At 54.1% G+C, this 11,996-nt stretch overlaps 1 protein-coding gene across 1 annotated transcript in view; it reads left to right on the top strand.

The window, feature by feature from the left end:
* PAPPA2 (pappalysin 2) overlaps window positions 1-11,996 on the top strand; it is a 106,236-nt gene that overhangs the window by 4,292 nt on the left and 89,948 nt on the right. The window contains exon 3 of the mRNA XM_044439142.1: window positions 9,709-10,768. Coding sequence (XP_044295077.1) covers window positions 9,709-10,768 — 1,060 coding nt within the window. The remainder of the gene's footprint in view (window positions 1-9,708; window positions 10,769-11,996) is intronic.

The following is an 11,996-nucleotide window of genomic DNA, read 5'->3' as shown; positions in this document are numbered from 1 at the left end:
TTTTGCCATCTACTGTCCCCAGCATTAGGCTCTTCTCCAGGGAGTCCTTCCTTCTCATTAGGTGGCCAAAGTATTTGAGTTTCATCTTCAGTATCTGGCCTTCCAAAGAGCAGTCAGGGTTGATCTCCTCTAGGACTGACCGGTTTGATCGCCTTGCGGTCCAAGGGACTCGCAGGAGTCTCCTCCAGCACCACAATTCAAAGGCCTCAGTCCTTCGGCGCTCCGCCTTCCTTATGGTCCAACTTTCACAGCCATACATTGCAATTCCTGGACACAGTTAGGGCTAATCATAGCTTGTACAGGTTCAGACTCAAGGAGAGACCACAGGGTCAGAAGTCAACGTGTCTGCTCTCCTTACAACTACACTGGAGGAGGAGAGGAATGTTCTCATGAAGTTTCTCCAGCTGATGCCAAACCAGTTTCAGGGTATGCTTGAATGCAGATGTAGGGATTGTGGGCACTGACGTAAGCCACAGCTGCAAACGCACAGCATTCCATCTGTTCTTAAATTCATCCACACAGGCTGGGGCCTCTTGTGGGTCCCCAGCCTGGTTCTGCTTGCCAGGAACCTCTGCGCCATCAGCTGCAGGAGTTCCGAGGGCTTCTGGTGGCTCACGATCTTTCGGTGCGCATTGTCATTTCTGTAAGTACATGTGCGAGGGAGCATAAACGTGGCCACTAGCACTTCTATGATTCCGAGGACCTCGGCTGAAATCCCCTCAGCTGCTTTCGGCTACGGAGCAAGAAATGCATTGGTTGATAGTGAGTTACAAGCCTCTTGCTAATCACAGGATTGGTGATCAGCAGGAACTCGTGGGAATAATCTCCGCAGCTTGCCTCCTTGCAATAGCCGCAGGGTTGTGCATCCCAGTTGCTTAACTCGCCTGTGTTGACCTTGGTCCCTCCTTGCTTTCTGAGCATGCAAGTTTTCTCACTCACCCGTGTGCTTTCAGTCTTTGATAGAAATAATTCAGTTCTGGGCGCTACATTACAGGAAGGATGTAGCCAGATTGTATCCATCCCCTCTTCCTTCAGTTTGGGAGGCTTCGACTTGTATGCCGTACTCGATTTGCTCTGTGCAGGGCTGCTTAAGAAGGCCTTTATGCAGGGATCCAGAGGCACTAGGTTTAAACTAAGGAGGAGCTCAGTTTGGGGCAGTTCCTCTGGCCCCGCACAGCAAAATTCCTGGCCAGAGAACTCCATACGGCTGGACTTTCCCAAGCTGCCCTCACCTCTTCATCGAGACTGACTTGAGTTTGGACAAATGCCATGGGGGAAGCTTGCAGGGGGAACAGAGCACTACTGGCAGCCAGGATAATGCATGGTGTGGGGAGAGATTTCCTTCCCTCTCCCACAGCACCCGTACTTGGGGCCACCCCAGGAAGCTGATGGGGCAGGTTTAGGACAGAGAAAAGGAAGCCCTCTTCACACAGCCTGGAGCGAAACTGTGGGGTTCGCTGCCATGGGAAGGGGTGATAGCTGCCAATCTGGACGACTCTGGAGGGGACTGGAGAGCTTCTAGAGGGAGGAGGATACCAGTGGCTGCTCGCCTTGCTGGCCGTGGGCTGCCAGCTTCTCCAGAGGGGACTTTCCTGCATGCCGTGGTTGCGGAGGAGCTTGGCCGAGAGGTGGTCTTGCACCCATCCTGCCGGAGGGGCCCTGTGGGCAGCTGCGCACACCGTGTGCACAGACGGCTGGCCTGGGCGGCCCTGGGGCCTGATCCAGTGTGGGTTTTGTTCCTGAATTCGTGTTATTGATCAATAAGTTAACCAAAGAGGTTCCAGTGAAATATCAACCTCCCAAAGACTTGACTCAGTCTCCCCTTGGGTAGCTTGTCATCCAAAACAGGGGCGTTTGGGGGATATTGTGAACAGATGTCGGTGGAGCTTCAGTGGAAGAGATGGAATCATCCATGCAGGAGTCCAAAGAAGGGAGGCGCATCTGTCCGCGCTTTATGTGCACTTGGCTAAGAGAACGACATCGTTGCCGGGCTAGTGCAGAGCCAGCGAGAGAAGTTCAGCTTTTCTCAAGACAGCTGCTTGAGAGAGAGATTCCCCGTTACCTAATGAATCAGATAATCTAGATCATTTTTCTTGCATTCTGAGCACAAAAGCCATGGGGATTGTTTGTGCTGCAAATTCTGGACGATGGAGTGCTAAAATGGAAGAAACGGTTTTCTGTGTCTGACACAACCTCTTCCTTTAAGGTTTTTAGGGACTCCTGCAGAACCGGAGCATGTGCACAGTCTTGACTGTGGCGATCCAAGAGCGAAATGCCTTGGAACAAAGGCTGGGCATGCGTGGACTTGGAAGTGTCCCTGAAAAATAGCAAGAAAGCGCATTAGACAGGTGTGGGGGCATTTCCTGTTTCCCCTATTTTTAATAATTTTATTTTCATAAGTTTCCCTTATTGCCACCACCTCTGAGAAAACTGCTCCATCCTAGCAGTGGGCTTCTCAGTTATAGCAGTGCTTCGTAGCGATGGGCCTCAGCAACTCCCCATCCCTTTCCCGAGCCCCACACCTGTACTGTCAGTTTCTTATGGCTGTAATGTGGGCAAAACGCTAGGCGCAAACGGAAGAAATACATAACTTATTAAAGGGATATTTTGTTCATCAGGGAGTATGAACATTTACCTGGGGGTTTTCAAAGGATGCTTAGGGCTTTTTCTTTAGAATCCAAGAGAGCCTCTTAATAGCTTCTTTTCCCACAGGGCAGACTCTCTAAGCCTCTACCCCGAATCAATTGCCCTTATTCTAGGTTCAGCTTCTACAGACTTCTGGTGACACCCAAGTTGCTCCTGTTTTACTACAGTTTTTATGCCAGTTTAATCTGAGTTTTACCGCTTGCATATGCATTAGGGTGGCCTCTTACAGGCCCCGTTCTTCAGTCCTGATCTTTACCAGAGTGGTGTTGTGGTCAAAAGCACAGGGCAGGAATGCAGGCGATCTGGGTTATAGTCCCCGCTCAGCCATGGAGCCAACTGGGTGGCTTTGAACCAGTCACAGATTCTCAGCCCAACCTACCTCACAGGGTTGTTGTGCGGAGACGATGGAGAGCAGGAGGAGGAAGAGGATGCAAATTGCTTTGAGTTATTTGAAAACGAAAAGGCACGATATCAATCAATCAAATAAATAAATCAAGGCTTGCTAGCTAAGGATATCCCACTGAGAAAGAAGAGCGATTCCCTTTCTCCTCAGCTTTCTCCTAGTCCTTCTCAAATGCTGCAGACCAACTGGCAGGTCTTCCACCTCTCTTCACAGGTTAACTCTGATGACGTTCCTACCTATTTCCTGCCTTTTTCTGACAACTTTTTCATACCTAGCTAGAATCCCCAGCCAATCAGAACTGAACTCGCCTGATCCAGGCCCCATCTGACAATATTCAAAGCAGTTGTCTTTCTTTACTCCTTCAGAACATCACTCTGCGAGAGTTACACTCCTTGAACCACAGCAAAACAAGCCCCTGAGCCTAGTCAGGTATATTACTGTCTTGCAGAAACCACACAAAACATAAATCACAGAGCAGGGATCGGTACGAACAGGTATCTCTCTAAGGGAGAGTGCTTCACAAACTGCAACCAAATCGGATGGTTGTCTTCAGTTCAACACAGTCAGCTGTGCTGCTGCTGCCACTAGAATTTGTGTTGACCACTCACTTGCTCAACATTTGCAGACTAAGAATGCACACACACAGTCTCTGAACAGTGAAGACATAACTAACCTGACCGTGCCCTCCGACTTGAGAGAGCGAATGAAGAGCAAGGTCCGCCATCTTTTTCCAGAATTCCAGGAAACTGCAGGATTTTGGGGGTCTTATCAGAATGGGATGGTGGATCACTACCTACCATTTACCCACTGATGCTGGGGATCCTGACCTGTGCATCCCCCTTCAGCCGTGCGGGACAAGGCGGGGTGTTAGTTCTGCATGCTCCCATCTTCTTGCATGCTAGCAAGCATAGTGTTAATCCGGACGGCAGGACCAGGGATGCAAATGGGCCGAGGAAGGGGCGGCCACAGTGGGGGCTCCAGATGCACAGGCAGGCCAGACTCCGCCTGCCTCTTTTATAGTTGTGCAGAGGATGGAATTTCAGCAGGCACTGTTTCCATGACAAGCTACATCTGCTGACATTCTTTCTTCTCCACGAACGGTACGGGAGCCACCACTGACGACGGAGCATGGAAAAAGGAGAGATCGCGACCAAGAGGGCATTCTCCTCTTGTATCTTCATTCAGTGCACAGGACAGAAAACCACATGAGTAACAGTAATTCAAACCACATGACCTCTTTTTTATATATAAGAGGAGTGGTATGAAGCAGGGTGAAGAAAGTTTTTGGCTTGCTTGACACCGCAAGCATAAATTATCCAGTTCTGAGTCAGGAACGAACTCCTGGATCTTCTGCCAAGGACCAGGTTTTTCATTTCTGCTTCCATCTGCAAAAGTAATTACCACCCTGTTCTGAAAACAGGTGGAAAGCTGAATGAGCAAAGCTAATAGATATGATAATAGGACAGTGAGGAAGCGGGGGACATTGGCGAACGTGGCAAGGAAGCTGAGGCAGAATCTGCAGAGGTGCTTTTCTGTATGTTCATTCCCTGGGAAGAGTTTAGATCCCACATTTTTTCGGTCTGTGGCCATTTCAAACTCAGGAGAACGCAGGCACAACTGCTCCCCCCCCCCCAGAGGATTTCTCCCAACCCTTTCGGAACTTTCACAGTCACTTTATGCTTATACATGCAACACAGAGGAGAGCTTTGCTACACGGGCACTTGTAAGCTCAGCCGTCTTTTAAAGGGAAGGTCTGCCGTCTTTTAAAGGGAAGGTCTGGGCTTTGCAGTGGCAGCGTGCGTGGGGGCCAGCTGAGCCCTGGAAGAGCTCCAGAGAGCAGGGGCCCCCACAGGGGAGGTGGCCATCTTTGCTGCCCCATGCAAGGCCTCCTGCAGGGATTTGGAGGGGGAACTTGGCCCACAACCTTTCCCCTACAGCCCCTCTCCCACCGACCTGCTGATGGAAGAAACATGGCTCCTTCCTTGGCCCGCGTGAAGCCAAGCGAGCTGCTGAGGGGCGAAGAGACCACTCCCGTCCCTCTGCTGGCCCCCCGCCCGCCCACCCGCGCTTCTCCCAGGCTGTCTGCTGAGGCAGAGGCACAGGGGGTCTGGCAAGGGGCACGATGCTCTGTTCCTGCCCTGGCCGCTCGCCCTTTGCCTTCACATCTCCCCTGCTCAGCCGAGACAGGAAGCTGCATGGAAGGCGCATGTGTGAATGGAGGACGTTGCGTGTGAATAGATGTGAAGTGGGACTGGGAGCAGGGAGGAAGGGGGATTGCGCCAAAAGAGAGTGAGGGAGGATGGGGTCGGTGCAGGGAACGTGAGCAAGTAGGAGGAAAGGAGGCACTTGGGTCCCGAAGAAAAGGCTGTAGAGATGGAGAAGAGATGGAGAAGTGGTGTTTTCCCCAGTTCTGGTTTTTCTGCACCTGCTGCTGCAGCTTCACCCCATCGCTGGTGCGTGCTCCGATAATTTTTGCTGGCAGTGTACAAAAGCAGGGCTCTGCATCCTTCCTTGATTTTGGAGTCTTGGACAGCTGCTAGTTTTCCTAGATGGAGAGCTGACCCTCCAAATCCCCCCCCCCCGCTTCTGGCCTGCCTGGGGGGTTTGCTGGGTGCCTTGATGTGGCAGACTGACTCTTCCTGTAGTGCCACAAGGTTGGTGGCCGGTTTGCAGGGGATGCCGTATGAGGCGAGACTGAGGGAACTGGGTCTCTTCAGCCTGGAGAAGAGGAGACTCAGAGGGGATCTGTTGGCCACATACAGGTATGTGAGGGGATGTCACATGGAGATGGGTAGAGACCTGTTCTCCCCTGCAGAGGAAGGCAGGACGCACTCCAACAGAGCCAAGCTCCAGGAACCAAGGCTCCATTTGGATGCCAGGAAGCACTTCCTGACAGTTAGGACCCTGAGAGTGTGGAATGGGCTTCCGCGGGAGGAGGTTGAGGCCCCATTGGTGAAGGTGTTCAAAGATAGGCTGAAAGTGCACATGGCGGGCGTGTCGTGAGCAGAGCCGGCTGGAGCCAGGGATCAGACTGGATGGCCCGGGAGGCCCCTTCTGACTCGCTCCATTTCTCTGTTTCCCCTGCATGCTTCCCTTGCAAAGTGGGAAGGCACAGGCACTGCCCCGGAAAGGGCTGGGCTCATCCCTGGGGTCCCCCCTTGGAGGCCTCTTCTGCTTCCTTCTGTGGGGCGCGCTCCCACTGCCTGCGCATTCTCTGCCCTTTTCCTGGGGATGGCTGCTCGGGCGGCTTCCTGCCGTGGGAGCCGCTTGCTCGTTAGGACGGGTGCTGGAGCGCAGCTCTCTGATCCCTGTTTCAGGCACTGGCTGGCGAGGCTTCTGATGCAGGGGCCCTGCAGAGGTGCCTTCTGGGAGCAGTAGCCCCTGCGCCTCCTGCCAGGGGAGGCTGGGCACAGCGGTGGGCAAAGGCGAAGGTGCCGAGCAGAGTCGAGGGCAGGGCGCATTGGAGAACACCAGATGAGGCTCCAGATGTGAGGGCTCCTTGGCAACAGTGCCGAGATGTTGCGTGAGGTTTAATGTTGAGGAGCGTCCAGCAAGCGGCATCAGAGGCGGGTTCTAACATTTGACACGAGTCACACCATCCCCTGGAGAGGTTTTTTGGGCCGGGAGCAGAATTTAGTGAGTCTGGACCACATGAAGAGCAGTTATGGAAGAGGACGCCCTTGGAATCATGCTGGCACAGTTGTCAATGGATGAAACCTTCCAGGAAAAGGGCTGCTGCTGTAGGTTGCTGAGAAACCAAGCACCTCTCATTTTGTGGAAGCAAGCTTCTGGTACTCATGCTTCTCCAGGGAACTCTGAGCTTAGAAGCTCTGCCAAAGAGGAGCATGAATAAACAGACATCTTGTGCTCTCAAGAGCATTCAGTTCTTCTACTAGGTTTCTAGTAGTAGAAATCTAGTAGAAGGTTTCTCATGCCCGTCTTATGCACCTGCTGCAGCAGAAATGCTGATTTGGGAAAAGTAAGCAGGACTAGAAAAAGCTCAGCATCCTCCAGAAAAAAAAAAAAAATCAAGTTAGTACAGTTAAAAGCACTCTCCTTATTCCTGTAAATAACAGTAAGTCCATTCATGGGGGTGGAGTGAGATTTAATACACCCCCCTCCATATCCCTGGAGCTTTGGAAGTAAAAATAGTGCATCTTTGCGCCCAGAGCCTCACAATCCACACACTGCTTCAAGCTCCAAAGAATGAGGTGCTTTCGGAGGTCCACAGGTCCACTCACTGCCTCCCCAGTGGGTGTGGAACCCGCGGCATGGCTTTCCTGGAGTGCAGAGGATCAGACCAGGCCAGCCGCATCGTCACGGCGAGGACGAGCTTTGACCTTTTTTCCCAAACGCAGAGTGGGAGCGAGGGTGTGGGAGTGTCCTGCAGCTGGGCTTTCCATGTGAGCGACTCAGAGGGCTTTGGAAGCAGAACGGTGTGAGGTTGACCTTTCCCAGTCCCTCGCCGGCTGCCAGCTCGAGTGAGTGAGCGAGCGAGCGGGGCTGGAGCGTTTTCACACGAAGCTTCCAAGTTGCCTCGAGCAATTGGAGCTGAAGGCGAGAGCAGATTCTCTCGATGTCACGCTGAGTTTGGAGGCGCAGTGCAGAGTCGCAGACGAGACGAGGCTCCTCGCAGGTGAGAGTGGGTCGCAGCCACTGGAAATGTTTGCTTGGCTACCAAGGTGGGGCAAAGTTTATGGATGCTTGCTGGCTTTCTCCTATCACTGAATTCTGGATAGTCTGACAGGAAAGATTCCTACCCAAGGGTGGAACTGCTGTAGTAAGATCTGGATGACTGAAGTGCCATGAAAATAATTCCCAAAATCTTGAAAAAATATGCTAGATCATAAACTTGAAATACCCACCCCGCAGGAGGAGTGGCATAGTAGGCAATTCAGCCTGGCTACCCCGGTTCAGTCCCATCAAGATCTCTTTTCAACATCTTTATTTCTTGCTGCTTCAGCAGAACAAGTACTTCATCTGGTTGCTTGCTGGTCGGACTGAGTATATTCTGGAGCAACAAAGCATTCCCCCCCACCCCCACTCCCCCCAAAATCTGCCACTCATATTTTGCAATATTGCTTCTGGAGTTTTATTTCTATATGCATTCCAGATTTGTAACCTGCCCTAATAGGATTCTGGATGGCTTACAGGTGTCATGCAAATCTTTCCCCAAATCTTGAAAAAATGCAGTTGAACATACAGTTACAATGCCCCCGTACTAATTTGGAGTCAAAACTTAGCAGATGAGAGCTTTGTCAGATCTCTGTAAGTGTCAAGACTGCTTTGGTCCTGTTTTGGTCCCTGGGCAGAAAGTTCTGTTCCGCTGTCAAAAGAGTCTTCTTGGGGTCTTCAGCTTATCCCAGGCTTGGCCAGTCCATACTGGTCACCAGTTGTGGCCAGTCTGGGGCCTGCGAATGTGCAGCACACCTGGCTGGTTTACTAACTCACCATCCAGCCTCAGCCACAGGTTTTCCAGTTCAGATCCAGGACCTCTGGCCAGAGGACGGCCCTCTCAGAGCCAGCAAGGAGGGCTTCTGCATGTTTGAAAGAAGTCTAGATGGGACTGGACCAGGAGTAGCCAGACTGAGCTGCCTGCTCAGCGACTTCTCTGGGGGCTTCCTTGCTCCGTCAGCACCAAGTCTCTGGATAGCTCCACCGGTAGGGAGCAAGGCCGGCTACACGGCAGGGCAGAGCAGCGCAGCCCCGGTTCTGAGCAATTCCTGATGCTGCGTGATTGGCCGCCCCACGCAGGGAAGGCCGAGGTCGCCGGCTTGGCAGCCTGGGGACAGCATTGCTCCTTCGAGGATTCCATACGGTAGAAAATGCCATGCAGGTCTACATCAGTAATTCCCAAAAAAGACGTCGATGCAACCCTCTCCCCGATTCTAATCACCTGCTCACTGAAGAGGCCATCTGGCACGCCTTCGCTTTGACCTTGCCGTCCGTCCGTCCGTCCGTCCGTCTGTCTGTCACCACTGAGATGGAGGCTGGACCCTCCGTGCAAGGGGGCAACATTTTCACTCCCAAGGCAGAAGAATTGCAAGTGGGGAAGGTTTTTATTCCCAAGGCAGAAGAATTGTCTACCTCTCTGAACACCGTCTGCCACCTCTGGAAAGAGGGGCTTGCCTAAGCCCATTAGGAGAGAGGGGCTACTTTGCGGGGCGGGTGGTCTTTCTTGATTTAAGCAAGCTTTGGAATAAAAATGATTTTTGCTGTACGCTTGCAATGTTACCTCCAGTTTTAATTGAGGGAAAGTGGGCTTCAGCTGCTTCTGAAGCTTGGAGAACCTACGCTAGAGGCTGTGTCTTTGGGTTTGTGTTGTTTGTGCAACACGCTGGACACTAGGAGCACATCCTGTGGTAATGTGATGAGGAAAAGCTACAGTTCCTGGAATTCCTTGAAGGAAGTCCTGGAAGCAGAGTCCAGCCAGTCTGAACGTAATGGTGTCGATGCGTCTGACTGCGCTGATGTCGCATTGACCTCTTCTGCTGCAGAGCAGACTAAGGGTGTTGTCATGTCATGAGCGGAGCCGGCTGGAGCCGGGGGTCAGACTAGATGGCCCGGGAGACCCCTTCTGACTCACGCTGTTTCTGTGTCTTTATACTAGCATTCCAGTTCTGCACTGTCCTCTCTCTCTCCCCCCCCGCCCCCTCCAGGTGTGTTTGACAATTGCTCCCACGTGGCCAGCGACAAGGGCTGGAGTCTGGGCATCCGTTCGCAGGAGAGCCCTGGGCGGAGGAACGCCCGCTTCGTCTTCTCGCTCCGGACAGACCGCATCAAGAAATCCTCCACCATCTCGGCGTACCACCGCTACCAGCTCAACACCTGGGCGCACGTGGCTGCCACGTACAACGGGCGGCAGATGCTGCTGTACCTGAATGGGGAGCGGGTCGCTCGTAGCTCCCAGCAGTTCGGCGCCCTGCACAGCCCCTTCATGGGCAGCTGCCGCAGCTTGATTCTGGGGGGGGACAGCTCGGACGGGCACAACTTCCGTGGCCACCTGGCCCTGCTCACGCTTTGGAGCGCCGCTCTGCCGCAGGAGAAGCTCCAGCGGGCCTTCTTGAGGAGGGCCGACGAACGGGAAGCCGCCGTGCTGTTCAGCGCGCGGTTCAGCCACTTGGACCAGCAGTGGGTGGCCATCAAGGACGGCAGCTATCCGCTGGTGGAGTCCATCCATGTGCCAGAGCCGCCCCTTCTCTCACCCCTCACGCCCCCGCTGTGCGGGCAGACGGTCTGCGACAACGTGGAGCTGATCTCCCACTACAACTCCCACTGGCCGCTGCGGAACGAGAAGGTGGTGCGCTATCGCGTCGTCAACATCTACGACGACGAGGGCCTGCACCCGACCGTCAGCCCGGAGCAGATCGCCCACCAGCACCGGGCGCTGAGCGAGGCCTTCGGCCGCTACAACATCACGTGGCAGCTGAGCGTCCACAAGGTGTTCAGCTCCCTGCTGCGCCACCGCGTGGTGCTGATGAACTGCGAGCCCAGCAAGATCGGGAACGAGTTCTGCAACCCGGAGTGCCGGCACCCGCTGACGGGGCACGACGGGGGCGACTGCCGCCGGCTGGGGCGCTGCTACGCCTGGGAGCGGCGGGACGGCGTCTGCAACATGGAGTGCAACAACATGCTGCACAACTTCGACGACGGGGACTGCTGCAACCCCAAGGTGGCCAACGTCTGGAAGACCTGCTTCGACCCGGATTCCCCCCATCGGTGAGCGAGGGCGGCGACGGGGGCGGGGGGGACGGGCGGGCGACGGGGCTCCCGGGCACGGCCACGGCATCCCAGGGACCTCCTGCCTCGATCGGTAGAGTCGTGCGCCCCGTGAACAGCCGCGATCTCATTGCTGTTACCATGTGCCTCGTAGTTCTAGTCCAGCATGTCCTGAAAGACAAGGCGGGAAAGGCTGGCTCGCGGTGTAGCGGCCGCGATGCAGAGGAGAAAGGAACGGAAGCGCCCAGGAGCGTGACCGGTTGTGTTCGGCCCAGCCGCCCCCTGCATGGACCTCTCCCGCAAGAGTCCATGGTGCCAGCTTTACAGTCCCCATCGTCCAGTGTTGTTTTCCACCTCAGGTCACACCTCGCCGTGGATGCTGGCAGAGGGCTGCGCTTGCACCGAGCTTCTCGTGAGACGTGAGCCGGGTGCTGCAGCTTCTCTCTCCCCTGGGCAGCCCAAGCCGCCAGCTCCGGTTTGCCGCCTGCTGAGGGAAGAGCAGGGCTGGCATCCCTGGTCCATAACGAAGGCCTGTGGCTTCTGCAAGGCCTTCCCACATCCAGTGGGGGCCACAGGCAGGGCCCCTGAGCTGCTGTGCTGAGACGGTGTGGACCGGGGTTCCGCACCATTTCATCTGCTAGACGCTTCCACTTGTCGAGGGCGCTTCACTCTTGAACGGCCCGCTCATTTCCCACAGAGGCACAGATGTGGGGAATGCTTATGCAGAATCTGGTGGACAGTGGAGTGTTTGGCTTCTTGGAAATTTCATCTGCCTTTAAAAAGTAAAAAGTAAAGTCTTGCTAAATCCAGGGCTTTAGCTGCTGCAGTACCTTGCAGTACGCGTTCATTTCAGCGTAATCTATGCCATGGTTCTGCAAGCCATGATAGCTTATTGAAGAAACGTCGGATGGTCGCATACCGTTCTCTGAGCGTGATCACCATGTCAGCATGGTTGTGTTCCTCACTGAAATGAGCTTTTCCTGTAGCTTGGTAGGGATAATTCGGGATGCATGGGTGATATGGGATCGCCATGCTGGTGGCAGCTGGTGGCGGCTCCCTCCCATGTGAGTTTTCTGTTTCGACACCAGCACAGAATAGAGCTGGAAGGAGACAATGTGGTGGCAGTGCAACAATTGGCTCTTACTGTGTCCACCAATCAGAAACCCTCCTCTGTGCACAGAACAAAGCCCTGCGCGCATCTCCAGTTGCCTAGGAACCACCAACTCGC

Source organism: Varanus komodoensis, unplaced genomic scaffold (assembly GCF_004798865.1).
Source record: "Varanus komodoensis strain SLA01 unplaced genomic scaffold, ASM479886v1 scaffold34_1, whole genome shotgun sequence".
Classification (NCBI taxonomy): Eukaryota; Metazoa; Chordata; class Lepidosauria; order Squamata; family Varanidae; genus Varanus; species Varanus komodoensis.
Note: the sequence above shows the minus strand (reverse complement) of the source record. Positions and strands in the feature narration are given on the sequence as shown.